The sequence below is a fragment of the Heterodontus francisci genome, chromosome 24, assembly GCF_036365525.1.
Source record: "Heterodontus francisci isolate sHetFra1 chromosome 24, sHetFra1.hap1, whole genome shotgun sequence".
NCBI classification, from domain to species: Eukaryota; Metazoa; Chordata; class Chondrichthyes; order Heterodontiformes; family Heterodontidae; genus Heterodontus; species Heterodontus francisci.
This window is the reverse complement of record NC_090394.1, coordinates 15,651,018-15,671,947: the sequence shown is the minus strand read 5'-3', so window position 1 is coordinate 15,671,947 and position 20,930 is coordinate 15,651,018. Positions and strand designations below refer to the sequence as shown.

Sequence of the window (20,930 nt, the reverse complement as noted above, 5' to 3'; positions counted from 1 at the left end):
ATATGCCTCATTCTTGGCAGGTGGGGGCCTGCATGACGAGGGTATTTCTTAAATGGTGAGAGATTGGGAAATGTTGATGTCCAAAGGGATATGGGTGTCCTTGTTCATAAGTCACTAAAAGCTAACCTGCAGGTGCAGCAAGCAATTAGGAAGGTAAATGGTATATTGGCCTTTGTTGCAAGAAGTCTTGCTGCAATTGTACAGAGCCTTGGTGATACCTCACCTGGAGTATTGTGTACCATTTTGGTCTCCTTACCTAAGAAAGGATATACTTGCCATAGAGGGAGTGCAACGAAGGTTCACCAGATTGATTCCTGGGATAGTGGGATTGTCCTTTGAGGAGACTGGGCCTATATTCACTAGAGTTTCGAAGAATGAGAGGTGATATCATTGAAACAAACAAAATTCTTACAGGACTTGACTGGGTAAATGCAGGAAGGATGTTTGCCCTGACTAGCGGCGGGGGGTGGGGGGGGAGGTCCAGAACCAGGGGACACAGTCTCAGAATAAGAGGTAGGCCATTTAGGACTGAGATGAGGAGGAATTTCTTCACTTTGAGGGTGGTGAATCTGTGGAATCCTCTACTCAAGAGGGTTGTGGAGGTTCAGTCATTGAGTATGTTCAAGACAGAGATTGATATATTTCTAGATATTAAAGATATCAAGGGATATAGTGATAGTGCGGCAAAGTGGCGTTGAGGTAGAAGATCAACCATGATCTAGTTGACTGGCAAAGCAGGCTCTAGGGGCCGAATGGCCTACCACTCTTATTTCCTATGTTCCTATGATCGAGTCGATCTTGGTGATTTCAGGTATTGAGATTCTCTAATGGGACTTGCTGCCATAATAGCTTACTGGCCTTGTTAATCTGTGGGGTAGTACATCTCATCATAAACATTGAGACGAGCCCACTTTGCACCTCTGCTACTGATCTTTTTTTCTATCTTTCTCGTCACCGAGCATCCCGGAATGTGACCTCCTATTTTTGGTGCACTCACGCCAAACCTACACCTGGAGTCTGCCAGAACAGCAGTGGATTTTTGCAGTCACTTTTTTCCCTCCCACATCTTGACTAATTTGAGCGGATTTTTATTTAATCTGTATATGATTTGCACTGGTGGTAAAACAGAGCCAATGTTGGGGCATGTGACACATTGTTGCAAACTAAGAAGTAGTTTTTTTTATTACCGAAACTGTATTACTAAAGCTTTTAATAAGTTGGACATGGTATGAATAATACTACACAAAACAATACCTAAATGAGTACCAACATCAGGAACTTTACATATCCATTCAGTGCTGTAATAGATATCTACTGAGTAAACATTACACCAGCTGTCTGTGGAATCACTGTTGCCAAGTCTGTACGTGTATCGGTCGGCTTGTCTGGGAAGAAAATAATTTACATCGTTGATGCTGTGAGTCATCCTACATGAATAATCATATGTATTAAAGTGGTTCAAAAAAATCTTCCATATTGCTATTTATATTTAGAATTTTCTTAACTGGTATTCAGTAGGGTTTTTTTTCCCTAGCTTGCTGATGAATTCATTCATTTATTTTGCAGCATGTCGATGGAAGTTTCTCTGTGAAGCCATTAAAGCAAAAGCAGATTGTAAGTAACCTGTAAGCTTCATTGTCTCAGAATAGTAATGAGCAGGGTTATTAAACTATTCTCGAAAACTGGTCCTTGCTTGCCCACCCAGCTGTCTTTTGATTTCCCCTCCCTGGGCTTACCTGAAGGCTACTTGCCAAGGAGGCAGCAGGCCCAACTTTGTCCTCATGGAAGTAGCTTGTTGCCTCTGGATACCCATCTCTCCGACAATATGCTGATGAAGCCCTAGACCTAATTTTAGGTGAACCTTTGCCTTCCGGCAGGCATGTGCATCTGCCTATATAGGGCCTGTAAACAGGCCAGAACGAATTTCCATGCTATCATTTCTTCATTCAACTGAGGACATTTTCACAGAATTGTAAAATGGTTAGAGCACGGAAGGGAGGCCATTTTGGTCTGTTGCATCCGTGCTGGCAGTCTGCAAGAGCAATTTAGCTAGTTCCACTCCCCAGCCCTTTTCTTGTAGCCTGCAGATTTTTTCTCTTCAGGTGCTTATCCAAAGACCTTTTAAAATCCATGATTGAATCTGCTTCCACCACACTCTCAGGCAGTGCATTTCAGATCCTAACCGCTTGTTATGTAACAAAGTTTTTCCTCATGTCACCATTGGATTTTTTGCCAGTCACCTTAAATCGATGCCCTGTTCTGCTTGGCCTTTCCACCAATGGGAACAGTTCCTCTCTGTCAATTCTGTCTAGACCCCTCATGATTTTGAATGCCTCTATCAGATTGCCTTTCAACCTTCTCTGAGGAGAACCCAGCTTCTTCTGTCTATCCACCTAACTGAAGTCCCTCATCCCTGGAATCATTCTCATAAATCTTTTCTGCACCCTTTCTAAAGCATTCACATCCTTCCTAAATTGTGATGCCCAGAAATGGACACTCTGCTGCATATGAGGCCAAACCAGTGTTTTGTAAAGGTTCTTCAGAACTTCTTTGCCCGTGTACTCTATGCCTCTATTTATAAAGCCCAGGATCCCCTATGCCTTTTCAACTACTTTCTCAGCCTGTTCTTCCACCTTCAACAATTTGTGCGCATGTACCCCTCTGTTCCTGTGACCCCTGCAGAATTATATCCTTTGTTTTATATTGCCTCCTTGTTCTTCCTACCAAAATATAAATCACTTCACAATTCTGTACATTAAATTTCATCTGCCACGTGTCTGCCCATTCCAGCAGCCTTTTTAGGTCCTCTTGAAGTCCATCACCATCCTTCTTACAGTTCATAATGCTTCCAAACTTTGTGTCATCTGCAAATATTGAAATTGTGCCCTGTATTATCAAGTTTAGGTCATTGACGTGTCAAGAAAAGCAGTGATCCTAGTACTGACCCCTGGGGAGCTTTTCTCCAGTTCAAAAAATCAACCATTCACCACTACTTCCTGTTCAGTCATTCAACCAACTATGTATCCATGCTGCCAGATTCCCTTTTATTCCATGGGCATCAACTTTGTTGGCAAGCCTATTATGAAGCACTTTATCAAACGCCTTTTGGAAGTCCATGTCCATCACATTAACCGCGTTACCCTTATCGACTCTCTTACCTCATCAGAAAACTCAATCAAGTTAGTTAAGCATGATCTGCCTTTAACAAATCCATACTGGCCTTCCTTAATTAATCCAGACCTGTCCACATGACTGTTCGTTTTTAGAAACAATGATTCAGGACAAAACTTACACATCATCGACGTTAATCTGACAGGCCTGTAGTTGCAGGGTTTTATCCTTGCGCCCTTTTTTGAACAAGGGTGTAACATTTGTAATTCTCTGGCTCACCCTTGTATTTAAGGAGAATTGGAAGATTATGGCTAGTGCCTCTGCAATTACCGCCCTTCTGTCATGAAGGCCCCCACCTACCAAGAATGAGGCATATTAATTTCATCATATGAACATTAATTTTAAACTGTTGCTGGAGTGAAGAGATGACTTGTTTTACAACAGAGCACCAGACACTTGACTGGAAGGATATTTGCATACTGAGGGGGAGCTAAAACACGGTGTTTTAAAAAACTAAACCCTGTTACGGTTAAACCAGGCAAAGGCTGAGAGGGAACCCCTAGACCCCTCTCTCACCTGGTCGTAACAGAAATTTGGGGGCTTGTCCGGCATTTGACCCACAGACGAAAGAGGGAAATTGAAAGTGGGAAGCCAAATTGATCCCAATCAAAAAAGAGAAAAGATTTCAATACAGGTTTTCTTGTGTGTGCTAGAATACTAACGTGTGCGATTGAAACCAGTAGCTCCCCAAGCCAGGGTGAAGTAACTTGGGCTAAGTTAAAAGCACTGTCTATGGAGGAGTTGAGTAAAATGGCTGAGCGGTGTGGAATCACTGTACGTGGCAAGGCTAGGAAGTCTGAACTCCTAAAACTAATGGCAAACAATTTTTCCCTTGACTCTGAAGAAGCAGAAACAGGGTTAGAAGTAGACTCCGACAGGAGCAAAGATACAATTGGAACAGAGGAAGCTTGAATTTGAGGAAAGAGAAGGAGGGAGAGAAAGAAAGAGCCTTCCAGAAGGAATGTGAAGAAAAAGAGAGAGAGGAGAGAGAAAGCAAGAGAGGAGAGGGAGAAAGAAAGAGCTTTCTAGAAAGAATGGGAAGAAAGAGAGCTGAGGCAACTTGAGTTAACTAGGGGGTGACTGAGTAACCCCAGTAAAAGCATCGCCAATATGGAGGAGCGTAATTCAGGGCAGGGTAGAGAATTGTTCAAATTGATCCCAAAATTCAACGAGGGAGACGTGGAAGCATTTTTTGTGTCTTTTGAAAAACTGGCAAGGCAGTTAAAGTATCCAGCTGAGGCTTGGACTCTCCTGCTACAAAGTAAGCTAACCGGAAAAGCCCACGAGGTTTATTCCATGTTGCCAGATGAGAGTTCATCAAATTATGAACTGACAAAAAATGCTCTCCTCGGGGCGCGTGAGTTAGTACTGGAAGCCTATTGCCAAAAGTTTATAATCCTCAAGAAGCAGGCTGATCAAACTTACCTGGAGTTTGAGAGAAATAAGCAGCTGGCTTTTGACCAGTGGCTGAGGGCTTGTAAAGTGCAGCTCAGCTATGAAAATCTGAGTTAATTTTGCTCGGGGATTTAAAAACACTCTCCCACTCTCCATAAAGACACATGTAGAGGAACAGAAGTTTCATGGAGCCCGGTAAGCCGCAGTGCTGGCTGATGAGTTTGCTCTCATTTATAAGTCGGTTTCCCAGGGGAAAACCTTTCCTAATCACGCCCACAAATCCAAAAACAACAAAGACTGGGAAGGTGATAGAAGCCCAAGCAGTCCTGGGAGGGAAAGAAAAGCAGGAGACACGGGGGGGCCGACCTCTCGCCAAAAAGGAAGGTGCTGTAAGTAGGAGTGAGACCCGGAGTCCTGTGTACTTTCATTGGAATAAAGCAGGGCATTTAAGAACTGACTGCTGGAAGCTAAAGGAAAAACCTGTAGGGTTAATCTGGGCACACCCGCTCAATGATGGAGAAGGGACCCTGATGGAAAGCACAGCAGAACAAGCTGTGGCTTCAACTGCAGTAAGAATGAGACCCAGGAAGCTTACGGCTGCAGGAAAAGTTAATTGGATTCCTGAAGGTTATCAGGGTTTTGTGTCTGAAGTGAGAGTAACCCCATACCCCTTGAGTGGGGGAAGCAAGCCCATAGTAATTCTCAAGGGCACAGGGGCCACTAGATTCCTTTTACTTGGGAAAAGGCCTGATGTTTACCCCAGAGAGTGCAGTGAACACCAGAATGGTGGTGAATGGTATTGGAGGGCAGTGTAGGCCTGTACCTTTATACCGGAGTGGGACCTAGTTTCGGGACTGGTGACCATAGGGATTGTCCCTAGTTTGCCTATGGACGGGGTTGACCTGCTTCTAGGTAATGATTTGGCGGGGCCGAAGGTGGTAGCTTCCCAAGTAGCGAAAGAGAGACCGCAGGAGGTCGGAGAAACAGGGCAATGGCAGGAGATGGTCCCCTGCAGTTTCCCTGACTGTGTAGTGAATCAGCCATAATCAAACCAGCTCTCCCAAAGGAGACTGAATTGGCACTGCAGACAGATGACCATGAGGTCTCTCTGTCTGAGACTTTCTTTGGAAATTTTAGGACACCGAGAGAATGAGTTCAATGGATTTTCCCTAGCTGAGGCTTAGCAAGCTGACCTAGTACTGAGAGAGTTAGCACGGGCTGCCCAGTTTGAAATTGAAGCAGAGGGAGTCCCTGACTGCTACTTTTTAAAGAATGAGGTGCTGATGAGGAAGTGGCGTTCTCCTCACAGACCTGAGAGCAAAGAGTGGACAGTGGTTCACCAGTTAGCGGAGCCGCAGAGGTATCAGAAAGAAATAATAAGAATGGCCACCATATGTCGGTATAAGAAAAACCAAAGCCCGCATAAGGCAGTAGTTTGACTGGTCAAAACTGCACAAAGATGTAGTGCAGTACTGCAGGAGTTGCCACATGTGCCAGGTTGAGGGGAAACCCCTACATACAGTGAAATCTGCACCCCTTAGTCCTATATCGGCATTTGGAGGACCCTCCAGCAGAGGGCTGGTGAACTGTAAGGGACCCCTGCCAAGAACAAAAGGGGACAGGCTGGCAAAAGGTTAGGAAAAGGGTAAAAAGGGACCAAGAGGGCAGATAAAGGAAGTCCGGGAGCAATCCTGGATGAAAACCCTTTCTGTCTGGCCAGCCAACCTCAAAATATTTGGAAAAAGTAAACCCCACATCCTCCTATGTAAATGCAAAAACTAGAAACACCCCACCAGAGTTGCTGACAGCATTTACAGGAACCTGCAGAGACAAAGGAAGTCCTCAAGAGGGCAGATAAACCATGGGGATGATGCCTCATCTAGTCAAAGTACAGCAGGGGAGTGCAGCAGAATCTGGATAAATACCTGCAAGCAGGTGTGTCCCAGAGGACAAAGGGAAGATTAGCAAAGAATCTGCCCCCACGGTCAGGAGAGAATGGAACCAGTCATCCCCTATGGTGAAAAGCCCTTGCATGGCTCATCAAAGCACTGAAAGAGAGTTCAGAGTGGAACCGCCCACTGCCGCCACTCCTGAGTAGAACTCCAACCTAGGGCTAATTAAATCTAATCCTCCCGCTGTAGACCTCAACATGAACAAAGACACCCCAGGCAGTCATGGAAATGTGCAAACTGAAAAATTTCCCAAAAACCACATGTTTATTTGGATGCCAAAAAGTGCAGTTTAAAGCCACACTGCTACAACTGTTAGGATTTCTGAATGAATGAGAGAGATGCATGTATGCTTTCCTGTACTTATCTTCTCGCTGGTCCCTTTTAATTTTCTTCTTAAAAAAAAAATCGCATTTCATTCTGCTGGGTGTGGAGGTGTCATGAAAGCCCCCACCTGCCAAGAATGAGGCATATTACTTTTGTCATATGAACATTAATTTTAAACTGTTGCTGGAGTGAAGAGATGACTTGTTTAACAACAGAGCACCAGACACTTGACTGGAAGGACATTTGCATACTAAGAGACAGTGCTTGGAGGGACAAATAACTGTTCCCTGGTCCAATTAACCCAAATGGATTTTGATCAGACATTGAAGGTGTAAGGAAGCGCATCCCAGGGTCTGCTGAGAAGATAGAATCCACAAATGCAGAAGTAGTTAAACCAGCTGGTCACATGATTAACCGGCTGGTCCAGGCTTTTTGAATTAGACGCAGGACAGTTTGAAGACGGACTGCAGAGTGTAACTGAACCTGGAACACGACAGCCTCTTTCCTGGCTGGCGCGCTCTCGCTTTCTCACAAGCCTCCGGACCCACTGAAGACACGTAAACCTTGAGAGAAAAGACTCCTACATCGAAAAAAGTTGAAGCGAGCACTGGGCCCTAATGAACTTACTGGCAACCCAAGACTCAACATCAAATTCAAAGGACTGTAACTACCAGATATTGCCTCAAACTTTTCCCCTTCATTCCTCCTACTTTTTTCTGTCTCTATCTGCATGTGTGTTTATCGTATATGCATGCTAGCATGGTCGCGTTGCGTGTCCGTAGCCGTTACCCGAATTAGAGTTTAAGATTAATAAACTTTCGTCTTGTTTAAATCTAAGAAAATCTGTCTGAATTGACTTCTTTGCCTTCCTATTGGAAAGCGGTGAACAAGGATTCACTGAGGGGGAGCTAAAACACAGGGTTTAAAAAAATTAAACCCTGTTACGATTAAATCAGGAAAAGGCTGAGAGGGAACCCCTAGACTCCTCTCTCACCTGGTCGTAACTCTTCCCTCAGTATCCTTGGGTGCATCCCATCTGGTCCTGGTGACTTACCAACCTCAAGTACAGCTGGCCTTTCCACTAACTCCTCTTTACCAATTCTTAGCCCATCAAGTAACTCAACTACCTCCGCTTTCACTTTCATCTTCTCCCTATGTAAAAACAGATGCATAATACTCAACCATGCCTTCTGCCTCCATGCGTCAATCCCCTTTTTGGCCCCACTCCTCTTAATGCTTTTTTACAATTTATATGCCTCTGGTAGATTTTTGCATTCCTTTTTATATTAGCAGCCTCTTCTCATACTTTCTTTTTGCCTCTCATTGCATTTTATTTCCACTTCGCCCCTGAATCTTCAATATTCAGCCTCATTCTCATTTGTGTTATCAATCTGGCATTTGTCATTTTCACCCTTTTTCTGCTTCATCTTTCTATCTTTTTCATCATTAAAGGAGTTCTGGCTTTGGCTGCCATACCTTTTTCCCTTGTGGGAATGTACCTCGACTGCACCAGAACCACATCCTCTTGAAAGGCAGCCCATTGTTCAGTTGTAGTTTTGCCTGTCAGTCTTTGACTGCATTTGCCTTGCATAGATCTGTACTCACCTCACTGAAATTAATCTTCCTCCATTTAAGTATTTTTACTTTCGGGTGCTCCTTGTCCTTTTCCATAGCTAGCCTAGGCCTTATGACGCTATGATCACTGTTCTCTATGTGATCCCCTACTGATACTTGATCCACTTGACTCACCTCATTCCCCATAACCAGGTTCAGCAATACCTCCTTCCCTGTTGGTCCAGAAACATAATGATCAAGAAAATTCTCCCTAACATACTTCATAAACTCTTCTCTCTCTGCCTTTTACACAATTACTATTCCAGTCTAGTAGGATAATTAGCTTGGCAAACCCTCTAGATCTCCTTCAACACCTCATGAATCTGGATTTCTCCTGCCTGATCATGGGCCTCACTCAAATCAGAAACACCCCTGGTTCCTGATGGCCTTTCTATTCCTCTCCAGCTTCTGGCAGATTCCCTCTCCGTCTGGTTCATGCTGCTTCCAAACACCAACTGACTTTCTGTCAGAGAGCACAGTGGTTAGCACCGCAGTCTCACAGCTCCAGCGACCCGGGTTCAATTCTGGGTACTGCCTGTGTAGAGTTTGCAGGTTCTTCCTCTGTCTGCGTGGGTTTTCTCCGGGTGCTCCAGTTTCTTCCCACAAGCCAAAAGACTTGCAGGTTGGTAGGTAAATTGGCCATTATAAATTGCCTCTAGTATAGGTAGGTGGTAGGGAAATATAGGGAGAGATGGGGATGTGGTAGGAATATGGGATTAGTGTAGGATTAGTATAAATGGGTGGTTGATGGTCGGCACAGACTCGGTGGGCTGAAGGGCCTGTTTCAGTGCTGTATCTCTAAACTAAATAGTGCTCCATCTATCCATCTCGGTCTTGAAAATTTCAATTGTCAGAGTCCCCAGATGAGGCCCATATTTCCACCACCCTTTATGTGGAAAAAGTGCCTCCTGATTTCACTCAAATGTCTTAGCTCTAATTTTAAGGTTAACCTTAAAATTGCAAGGATATGGGGAGAAAGCAGAGAGTGGGACTAATTGGACTGCTGTTCAGAAGAGCTGGTGTAGACCCGACAGACCAAACGGTCACCTTCTTGACTGCACTATTCTATGATATATTTTAAAAGCTTATTTTGAGTGTGAGCTTTCTAAATGGATCAAAAGAGCTGTTACATGTAAGTTGAAGACCTAAATTGTTGGCTCCTCTGTTTTTTCCACACTGAAAAAGGGTAAACACTTTATTCATTGCTGTTCTGTATTTGGTTCTTTATTGTATCATACTTTGTCCTTGGCAAAAAGTTGCCAATACCGTTGTAAAGTATGGTGACATTCTGCCATGGTTTTAGGAAACATGTCACTTGCAAGCAAATGTGAGTATTTCTAACGAAGATAAAATTCAGAAACTAGTCCTAGGTGAACTAAAGTTTCATGTTGTAAAATACTCCCTCTTATCATATGACACAAAGCTACATAGAAAAAATATGCAGTTTAGAAGTGGCGCAGTGGTTAGCACCGCAGCCTCACAGCTCCAGCGACCCGGGTTCAATTCTGGGTACTGCCTGTGTGGAGTTTGCAAGTTCTCCCTGTGTCTGTGTGGGTTTCCTCCGGGTGCTCTGGTTTCCTCCCACATGCCAAAGACTTGCAGGTTGATAAGGTAAATTGGCCATTATAAATTGCCCCTAGTATAGGTAGGTGGTAGGGAAATATAGGGACAGGTGGGGATGTGGTAGGAATATGGAATTAGTGTAGGATTAGTATAAATGGGTGGTTGATGGTTGGCACAGACTCGGTGGGCCGAAGGGCCTGCTTCAGTGCTGTATCACTAAACTAAATAGTGCTTAGTAATAGTAAATGTGAATTCTAGTAAAACTCTCAGCAGAGAACTTTGTGTATATTAAGTACCCATGGTTTTGTTCTGCAATATCTGAAGCATGGTGTGATTCTGCCATCTGCTGTCAAAACCTGTAAATGCTCATGATAATTCCTAAAAAGCAAATGCTGCTTGTGCCATTACTAAGCATGTCTGCCATATGTAATGATACCCCCTTCAAACTATATCAACATGCTTTAATTGCTTACCATTGATGCCCAACCACAAAATCCAAACTTCTGCCTCCTGGGAAAAAACCCACTTTGAGTAGTGGAGGTGAATTTTGTTCTTTTCTGTAGAAATTATCTACAAAAACAACTCAAAATGTAGGTAACATTCAGCAGGCCAGGTAACATCTGTGTTAAGTTTCAGGTTTAACCATTCATCAGAGTTAGTAATAATTACAGATAAACTGCATTTGCAAAGAAACAGAATAAAAGTGCTTTGAATGCCTATCTATTAAAAGACTGTTCCCTCGAATTCATCTGGAGACTTTGAGTGGCATCTGATTATTCTAGTCTGAAACACTTCACCAACCAGGAACATAACTCACCAGAACTTAAAACCCAGCTACTTATTTTATTCTTAAGAAATACTGTTTTTAAAAACCAGTTAACCATTGTTAGTTTTGAACGTATGCAAAGGGAGGCTTCGGTTAAATAAGAAGTTGCAGATCTTTAGACGTAGGTTTATCTTAATAGTGTTAAGATTCAGTTTATTAATAGTTAATTTGTTGTCTAACGATATCTGGTTTGGTCTGTTTTATTCTGGGGTTACTATAGTGTTTAATTTGGCTAATTTCCGGTAGGTAGGAAAACTTCAAATAATATGCTGCGACCTGTGGAGTATTGGGACTGAATTGACAGTGCATTACTTCCGCCTCAGCTGTAACAGGGGGGTGTGAAAAATTAAGAGCAGAGGCCTGGGAAATGTCTACCACAGTCATGAGAAATCTTTCGTGAAGGATAAAAGTTGGCATTTCAGAAGCTCTGATCCAGAAAGTGACATAATCAGATGGTGAAACTGGAAGAAAGGAATTGACTCCTTACAGGAAGTGGGATGGATAGCAGAGCAGTGTAATCCGGGTAGTTGAGGGTAATCAGTGATCTTCTAATAGATAGAGTCATAGAGTTATACAGTACAGAAACAGGCCCTTTGGCCCATGGTGTCCGTGCCGGCCATCATCTATTCTAATCCCATTTTCCAGCACCTGGCCCATAGCCTTGTATGCTATGGTGTTTCAAGTGCTCATCTAAATACTTCGTAAATGTTGTGAGGGTTCCTGCCTCTACCACCCCTTCAGGCAGTGTGTTCCAGATTCCAACCACCCTCTGGGTGAAAACATTTTTCCTCAAATCCCCTCTGAACCTCCTCCCCCTTGCCTTAAATCTGTGCCCCCTGGGTATTGACAGCTCCGCTAAGGGAAAAAGTTTCTTCCTATCTACCCTATCTATGCCCCTCATTTTGTATACCTCAGTCTGGTCCCCCTTCAGCCTTCTCTGCTCTAAGGAAAACAACCCTAGCCTGTCCAGTCTCTCTTCATAGCTGAAATGCTCCAGCTCAGGCAACATCCTGGTGAATCTCCTCTGTACCTTCTCCAGTGCAATCATATCCTTCCTATAGTGTGGTGACCAGAACTTTACACAGTACGCCAGCTGTGGCCTAACTAGCATTTTATACAGCTCCATCATAACCTCTCTGCTCTTATATTCTATGCCTCGGCCAATAAAGGCAAGTATCCCATATGCCTTCCTAACCACCTTATCTACCTGTGCTGCTGCCTTCAGTGATCTATGGACAAGTACACCAAGGTCCCTCTGACCTTCTGTACCTCCTAGGGTCCTACCATCCATTGTATATTAAAATAAAAGCAAAATACTGCGGATGCTGGAAATCTGAAACAAAAACAAGAAATGCTGGATTCACTCAGCAGGTCTGGCAGCATCTGTGGAAAGAGAAGCAGAGTTAACGTTTCGGGTCAGTGACCCTTCTTCGGAACTGACAAATATTAGAAAAGTCACAGATTATAAACAAGTGAGGTGGGGGTTGGGCAAGAGATAACAAAGGAGAAGGTGCAGATTGGACCAGGCCACATAGCTGACCAAAAGGTCACGGAGCAAAGGCAAACAATATGTTAATGGTGTGTTGAAAGACAAAGCATTAGTACAGATTAGGTGTGAATATACTGAATATTGAACATCAGCAAGTGCAAACCTGAAGAAAAACAACCTGAAAAAAACAGTGGGTAAGCAAACTGAACAAACTAAGATGAAATGAAATAAATGCAAAAAAAGATTGTAAAAAATGTTGTAATTGTAAATCCATTGTATATTCCCTTGCCTTGTTAGTCCTCCTAAAATGCATCACCTCACACTTCTCAGAATTAAATTCCATATGCGACTGCTCTGCCCATCTTACCAGCCCATCTATTTTGTGCTGTAATCTATGGCTTTCCTCCTATTTACGACACCAATTTTCATGTCATCTGCGAACTTATTGATCGTACCTCCTATATTCTCGTCTAAATTATTAATGTACACTACAAACAGCAAGGGTCCCAACACCGATTCCTCTGGTACACCACTGGTCACAGGCTTCCACTCGCAAAAACAACCCTCGACCATCACCCTCTGCCTCCTGCCACTAAGCCAATTTTAGATCCAATTTGCCAAATTGTCCTGGATGCCATGGGCTCTTCCCTTCTTTACCGATCTCCCATGCGGGACCTTATCAGAAGCCTTACTGAAGTCCATGTTGACTACATCATCTGCTTTACCCTCATCTAGTCACCTCGAAAAATTCAATCAATTTCGTTAGATACAATCTCCCCCAGACAAAGCCATGCTGACTATCCCTGATTAATCCCTGCCTCTCCAAGTGGAGATTAATCCTGTCCCTCAGAATTTTTTCCAATAGTTTCCATATCACTGATGTTAGGCTCATTGGCCTGTAATTACCTGGTTTATCCCTACTATCCTTCTTGAATAATGGTACCACATTCGCTGTCCTCCAGTCCTCTGGTACCTGTCCTGTGGCCAGAGAGGATTTGAAAATTTGTGTCAGAGCCCCTGCAATCTCCTCACTTGCCTCATATAGCAGCCTGGGATACATCTCATCTGGGCATGAAGATTTATCCACTTTTAAGCCCGCTAAAACCGCATAAAACTTCCTCCCTTGTTCAAGTATATCACAATCTCCCTCTCTGATTTCTAACCCTACATCGTCCTTCTCCATAGTGAACACAGATGAAAAGTAATAATTTTCCACTGGCTTTGTTTATAAAGTTTAAAACTTTTAATGCTGAATTTACTTTGGATGAGATTTCTGCCATAACTCTTAATTATTGATGGTAACCAATCATAGCCAAATGGTATATTAATTTGTAGGAGTGAAATTTTATAAGATAACATTTTGTGTTTTGCATAACTTTGGTGACTCTGCTAGAATTCTATTAGAGTCACAGGATATTTTACTTCAGGAAACAAATCAAGTAATGTCTCTGATTTCATCCCATCAATTGCCTTTCTGTTTGTCTCTCCTGTAGGTTGACCGCGTCAGCTATTTACTCCAAGAAATATACGGCATAGAAAATAAGAATAACCAAGAAACAAAGGTACCCATTTCCCGATGTCCTCAGTTAATGACGATGAATTCCGTTACTGTTTTGCAACCTGTATTGTGGATGCATTCCAGTTTTTGTTTGTTTAATATTAAATCTGTAAGTTGTTATCTTCTAGTTCCAGTGATATTTTTATTAAAACCTCCCTTAACTAGTATGTACAAAAATCAAATGCAGTTAGCAACTACTTAACTTACATTCTTCATGGTAAGGGCAGTAAAGTGATTGCTAAAAAAGCTTAAAGCGTATTAGTGTTGATTATTAAGTAAGATCTAAGAACAAATTAACTGATTGTTAAATATTGACTTGTTAAATATTGATTTGTTTTTTGTGTTCTGGCAGAGCACCTACACTAATTGTAAAACAAAAATGTCGTTTCTACTGACAGTATGTAATCGGGAATTTTCAGGGAATGACCTTTCGGACCAGAAAATGATTGATACGTGAAAAAATATCTAGCTGTGAAGCACTGTGAAAGTAATGATTTGCTTTTTTATTTGTAAAATACCTTTCTTTACAGCCTTCTGATGATGAGAACAGTGACAACAGCAATGAGTGCGTTGTGTGCTTGTCTGATCTACGGGATACTTTAATCCTTCCCTGTAGACATCTGTGCTTGTGCAGTACCTGTGCAGATACTCTACGATACCAGGCTAATAACTGTCCTATCTGCAGATTGCGTAAGTATTGCAACATTCTAACAATCTCAAAACGGGTTTCAAAAGCAAACATGAGGATTGTTAGAAGTCAAAATACAAGAAAAATTTAGTATGCTTACTTGTATATTTTAAAAATTAATATTTCTAAAACTAGAATTTAAAAGATTTTTGTACCAATTAGTGTACTAAATAATGGCTTCTCTTCCCACTCCCACACCGTTACCTCTGGTGTCCCCCAAGGATCTATCCTTGGCCCCTTGTGTTTCTCATCTGCATGCTGTCCCTTGGCGCCATCATCTGAAAACATAGAGGGCTGCATTTTAAGAGCCCGTCGCCATGCCCAGTGGCGGGTGAAAAAAATGGTGTGGGCTACACACCGCAGAGCCACTGCGATCTCCCGCACTGTGGCTCAATTAAACAGCTGGGCAGCCCCCCCCCCCCACCCCCCCCCCCACCCACCCACCACAATTACGTAGAGGGGGCGGGCTGTCCAATGCCGGCAATGGCATCAGCTGCCTGTGCGAAGTCACTGGCGCCCTTTTTAAAGGGCAGCCAGCCCTGCCTGCAAATTTATATTTTTACAGAGACACCCCTTCCAAAATGTACAGAATAAAATTCTAACGCCCCTTTCCCACCCCCAATAACAATTAACTTTAAGTATCAGCCCGTCACCACCCTCCTCCATCTCCACCCCCCCCCCCAACTAGACTGTACAATGTTTAAAGTTCAACCTTTCCCACCATCCCCTACACTGATGATTATTTGACCGCTTCCCCCACCCCGCACTAAAAATTTTAACTGCCCCCCCCCCCCACACACCCCCAACCAGTGTCACGCCTGCTTTCCCCAGGTAGGGAAGTGAAGGTGTGGGAGTGCCAGCCACTGCACTGAAGATTACAGTGGGCCAGAAGATGGCAGGTAAGTTTATTTAAATGTATTCATTTTATTGATTTAAATATTGAAATTCAGGACTTGTTGCCCAGCGACGAGGGGGCCGCCACGGATTATTGCTGCCACCGGGAGGATCAGGCCGAGGGCCCTCCTGGCATCGGGCTCCGAGGCGGGCCTCTGCCAGAACCATCTTCTGTCTTTTCCCCCCCCCCCACCACAGAGCCCGATGTCGGGGGCCCGGTAAAATCCCGGCCAGAGTTAATTTTCACATGTACGCTAATGATACAACCACTCTACCTCACCAACACCTCTTTTGACTCCTCAACTTTTGGAGATTATCAGACTGCCTATCCGACATCTGGTACGGAATGAGAAGAAATTTCCTCCAATTAAGCATTGGGAAGACCGAAGCCATTGTCTTCAATCCTCGCGACAAACTCCATTCCCTAGCTGCTGACTTCATCCCCCTCCCTGGAAACAGACTGAGGCTGAACCAGACTGTTTGCAACCTCGGTGTCATATTTGACCCTGAGCTGAATTTTTGACTACATACCTACTTTATGACTAAGACCACCTATTTCCACCACTGTAACATCACCCGACTCCGCCCCTGCCTCAGCTTGTCTGCTGCTGAAACCCTCTTCCATGTCTCTGTTACCTCTAGATTTGACTATTCCAATGCACTCCTGGCCTCCCACATTGTACCCTGAGGTCATCCAAAATTCTGCTGTCTGTGTCCTAACTTGTTCCAAGTGCCATTCACCAATACCCCCGATATTTGCGGAACTACATTGATTCCTAGTCAAACGGTTGATTTTTGAAGTTTGTATCCTTGTTTTCAAGTCCTCCTGTGGTCTTGCCCCTCCTTATCTCTGTAATCACCTCTGGCCCCACAGCCCTCTGAGATATCTGCGTTCCTCTAATTCCAGCTGCTTGAGCTCCCCAATTTAACTGCTCCTCCATTGGCGGCTGTGCTTTCAGTTGCCAAGGCCCTAAGCTCTGGAATACCCTCCCTAACCTCTCGGCCTCTTTACCTCGCTTTCCTCCTTTAAGATGCTCCTTAAACCTACCTCTGATCAATGTTTTTGTCATCTGCCCTAATATCACCTTATGTGGCTCAGTGTAAAGTTTTGCTTTAATGCTCTTTTGAAGTGCTTTGGGGCATTTTGTTATGTTAAAGGTGCTATATAAATATATGTTGTTGAATGTTTGTTTATGATCGGCGTTCCACTGTCTGGAGCAGATGTTTAGTTAGCCCTGTCATTATTAGCCAGTACTTGATTAAATAAAAAGCAACTACTAAATAGCCGTAGTGGCCATTTGTCATGTATGAGCCAAGGCAGTGAGCATTTATCAGTTATTTGACTTGATGGGGATTGGGGGTGATATCATAGTCAAGTACAATGCCTTGTCTGTATCTGCCATCCACACACTCATGTTTGCCAGCAGAATTTCTGAAATTTTGAACAGGTATAGAAATCTCAACCCTTTTTTACCTTCTCTACTTTATTGGGCACTGAAGCCAAATACCATACCTTTACTGCTGTCATGGCACACGTTGGCTAACATTGTAAAGAACAGACATTGAACCTGCAACCTCGTTGAGTGTTGCTTAGCACCTTGCTGTGCAGTACATTTAGCACAGCCATTTTCTATCTTTTGCTTTTATAGCCTTCAAAACTAAAGTCATAGCTGTTTCCCATTGAAAATATTTATCTGCTTTACATGTACAGAAGCATCAGGTAACCTGTACATTGAGTATATCTAACAGAATAACTGGAAAAAAAAAGGTGGTTTGACACTAAATCTTTATATACCTGTGAATTTTGTTGTCAGATGGGTTTCTTTGCTTGGAAATACAATATTCATGAAAAACTTTTCTCTTCCTAGCATTTCGAGCATTGTTACAAATCAGAGCTGTGAGGAAAAAGCCTGGGGCTTTGTCACCGGTTTCATTTAGTCCAGTTTTAGCACAGACTATGGACCATGATGATCATTCAGTAAGTCCGTCAGGTTTTTTGCTTGTTTATTCATTGTTATTTTTACAATAAGATTAAAAAGTTAAATAAAAACTGGTGCCTGTCTATGATTGATAACCATTTGGTAGTTATAATGTTTTGCCTGACAGTCTATTAGTATTATAAAAGCTAGATACGTGAATATATTATGTTCGTTACACTGTTGATCCCTTATCAAAGTACCACTGTCTTGGTATACTCCTGAGTTATGCAATCAGGTAAGAAAAAATAATTGGATGAACTCAACTATTAGTTTGCTTGCATTCAATCTCAGGAAAGTGTTTGCTTATACTGTCTACTATTTAACAGGCAGTAACAAAATATAGGCAAAGTTAAATGTTAGTGATCAATTAAAAAGTCCTTTTTACTATCTTTCATTCAAAATATATCCAGAAATTTTAATTATCCTGATGATTGAGTGCAGCGAATTAAATTCCTGATCAAATCAACATGCTCAGATCCCACAAAATGGGCTGAATTTTACAGATTCTCAGCACAGGGGTCCTGGCGGGGAGTGGCGGGGGAACAGAAAGTGCCTATGGGAGAGGCCCGCCATGGACCTCGACGCTGGGAAGGCCCGCCCCTATATTGTCAGCGGTGCCCCCGCCACTCAGTGACCGGAGCCCAATTTCAAGATGTAAATACCTAAATTAATGAACGTCGCGCTCTCGTCATCCGTCCCGAAACGATATTGGTGTGCCGGTAGGCACTCCCGATCCGGGGATCTGAGGCGGAACACTGGTGGGAAGGGGGGAGCAGGTTAAATTTTCCAGTGTGGGGTGTGGGGGGGGCAGTGAAGGGCAGCAGGGTCAAACTCTTCTGATTGGTGTAGGGGTTGGTGTTACAGTGCAGTTTATGAACTTTGTCGGGGGGGGGGGAAGGTCAGGTGGGCAGGGGAAGTGTTTTGTGGGGGGGAGAGGGCAAGTAATGCATTGCATGGTTATTGGGGAGAGTGGGAGAGGGGAAAATTAAATGTTTAAAAAAAAAAATTTGTAATCTCTTTATACATTTAAATTAACTGGAAGGGCTCAAAGCCCTTTAAAAATGGTGTCAGCGCCTACGCAAAGGCTGTTGATGCCATTGCCGGGGACAGACAACCCACCCCCTCCATGTCATCGGGCTGGGTGAGTGGTCCACCCCTGCCATTTAAATGCGACGTGCGGTCCGCATAGGCTGACCGCCATTGTTTATGTCCCGGCACCATAAATTTCAGCCCAACGTGTGATTTTGGAGTAACATTGTGATTGTAACATGAGTGCTTATTTTAGTGCTGTTGTATGCAAACTGAAACCAAACAAGATCCGTCCATGCAGGGAGACAGAAATTTCCTCAGAACTTTGGTTAGTCTGAGGGCTGATAGACTTAATTGCCTCCACAAATTCAGTTAATCATTCTTTCTGTTTTTTCTAAGAAAAAAAATTGCTTGCTCCTATAGTTAATAATGTTGCCATTTCAAAATTAATTCCTGAGTTTCAAATCCCTGTGTGCTTTTGACCTATAATATCTCCACTTTGTGCATCTGCTCTACCTTCACCACTGGTAAAAGAGCCTATAGCCATCCAAGCTCTCTGGAACTCCCTCCCTGAACCCCTCCACCTCTTCTCTGTCACCTTTAAAAAATCTACTTCACATCCATCTTTCAAAAGTTATGGCTTTTCCTCCTTTAGCAAAGTTAGTTCTCACATGCTGAGAGGCCTTGATGTAATCTGAATCACCTTGTGAGTCATAAAATCAAATAAAGCACTTCAGTGACTCTGCTGCAGAGGATTGCTGCAGTGTTCCAGTGAACATCAATGCAAGCTCGAGCAACAGCACCTCATTTACTGATTAAGCACGCTAATTAGGCACACTGTCAATTAACACCCCCTCTGCACTAACGCTTTGTCTTTCACCACTCTATTAACGTACTGTTTGATCCTTGACCTTCTGGTTAGTTATTCTGTGTGACCTTGTCCTATCAACACCACCTCTTTGGTTATCTGTTGCCCCACCTCTGCTTTACTAGCTTAAAACCTATTACATTTCTATTATTTGCCAGTTCTGATAAAGGGTCACTGACTTGAAATGTTAACTCTGCTTCTCTCTCCACAGATGCTGCCTGACCTGCTGAGTATTTCCAGCATTTCTTGTTTTTATTTCAGTGAATCTGCTACTGGTTTAATTGATGAGCTTTGCTGCATCATCATCTGTAAATTTACTTGCTTTAGATAGTTATGTTTTTCCTTGAGGGTGAAGGAAAAAGGTTGAAAACAAATAGTTGGAATAAGCTTAACATATATTTTAGGCCAATTCTTTCTCAGCTTGCAAACGTAAAACTTTTGGATCAGTTACTTGGCAAGTACTTACTTGGAAAGTTAGATTATGTCTTATTGCACTTTAACTGTTTTTGTTTGCCTCTTCCTATCTTTTTAATTGCAATGCTTTTTTCCTTTCTAACTTAATTCTTCTTAATCTTTAGACATCAGAGCACATTCCTCCTGGATTTGAGCCAGTTTCCCTACTGGAAGCTTTGAATGGACTTCGATCGGTTTCTCCATGTATCCCTCCTGCTCCCTTATATGAAGAAATAAACTATTCTGGGATTGGGGATGGCTTGTCTCCATCAGGCAGGCAGCTGTCAGCAATGGACAGGATGGTAGATAACTGTCCCCAAAAGCCCAAACTGAGCAAATCCTCAGAAAGGTAAGTGTCCAACGAACCGTTCACCAGTTTGGTCTTGTATACTGTGATAAAATTCTTCATCCCTAATGTAATAGTTCAAATGATTTCTACTAGTTTATAGAACTTGCACACCTCTATTTTGGCATTCTAAACTTGTGTGATGCCTGTTTTCAATTCCATATAGCTCTCATATAGAAATATTCAACAAATGAAGCTATTGCTGATATCAGTATTTTTTTATCATTTGCTAAAATTATTTAAAAGTAAGTCCCCAGGCAAGATTTCAATTCTAAAATAGAGATTGAAGTTTTTTCTTCAGACAACATGCCATGTAGAATGATTTAAAATGATAGTTGATTATTGGTTTCCTTTAATAAATCTTGGCTGATATTTTTAAATAATGGGTTGTCCTACTGATGATAGCCAAGGCACATTTGACAGGTATTGAGATTGCATTCAGTTTGATTACCAGGGTAACATTGGACAGGTGAGAAGAGAGATACTGGAAGTGAATGCAATTTAGAAAAATGAGTGCTGTCGCAGATCTCAGCATAGGAGTGATATAACTAGCTAGATGTCCATTGTTATGCTAGGCCCCCACCTGCCAAGAATGAGGCACATTAATTTTGTCATGAACATTGATTTTAAAATGTTGCTGGAGTGAGGAAATGACTTGTTAAACAATCAGCTGTGGCTGGAAAAGACATTTGCATATTAACAGACAGTGCTTGGAAGGACAAAGGACCATTCCCTGACACATTCAACCCACAGTTGCACCTTGATCACCAGGTATTGTGTG

At 42.8% G+C, this 20,930-nt stretch overlaps 1 protein-coding gene across 6 annotated transcripts in view; it reads left to right on the top strand.

Moving 5' to 3' along the window:
• LOC137383211 (E3 ubiquitin-protein ligase MGRN1-like) overlaps nt 1-20,930 on the top strand; it is a 257,889-nt gene that overhangs the window by 186,371 nt on the left and 50,588 nt on the right. For all 6 annotated transcript variants that reach the window (XM_068055703.1, XM_068055699.1, XM_068055698.1 and 3 more), the window contains exons 8-12: nt 1,567-1,614; nt 13,828-13,896; nt 14,423-14,582; nt 17,343-17,452; nt 19,929-20,152. In XM_068055703.1, coding sequence (XP_067911804.1) covers nt 1,567-1,614; nt 13,828-13,896; nt 14,423-14,582; nt 17,343-17,452; nt 19,929-20,152 — 611 coding nt within the window. The remainder of the gene's footprint in view (nt 1-1,566; nt 1,615-13,827; nt 13,897-14,422; nt 14,583-17,342; nt 17,453-19,928; nt 20,153-20,930) is intronic.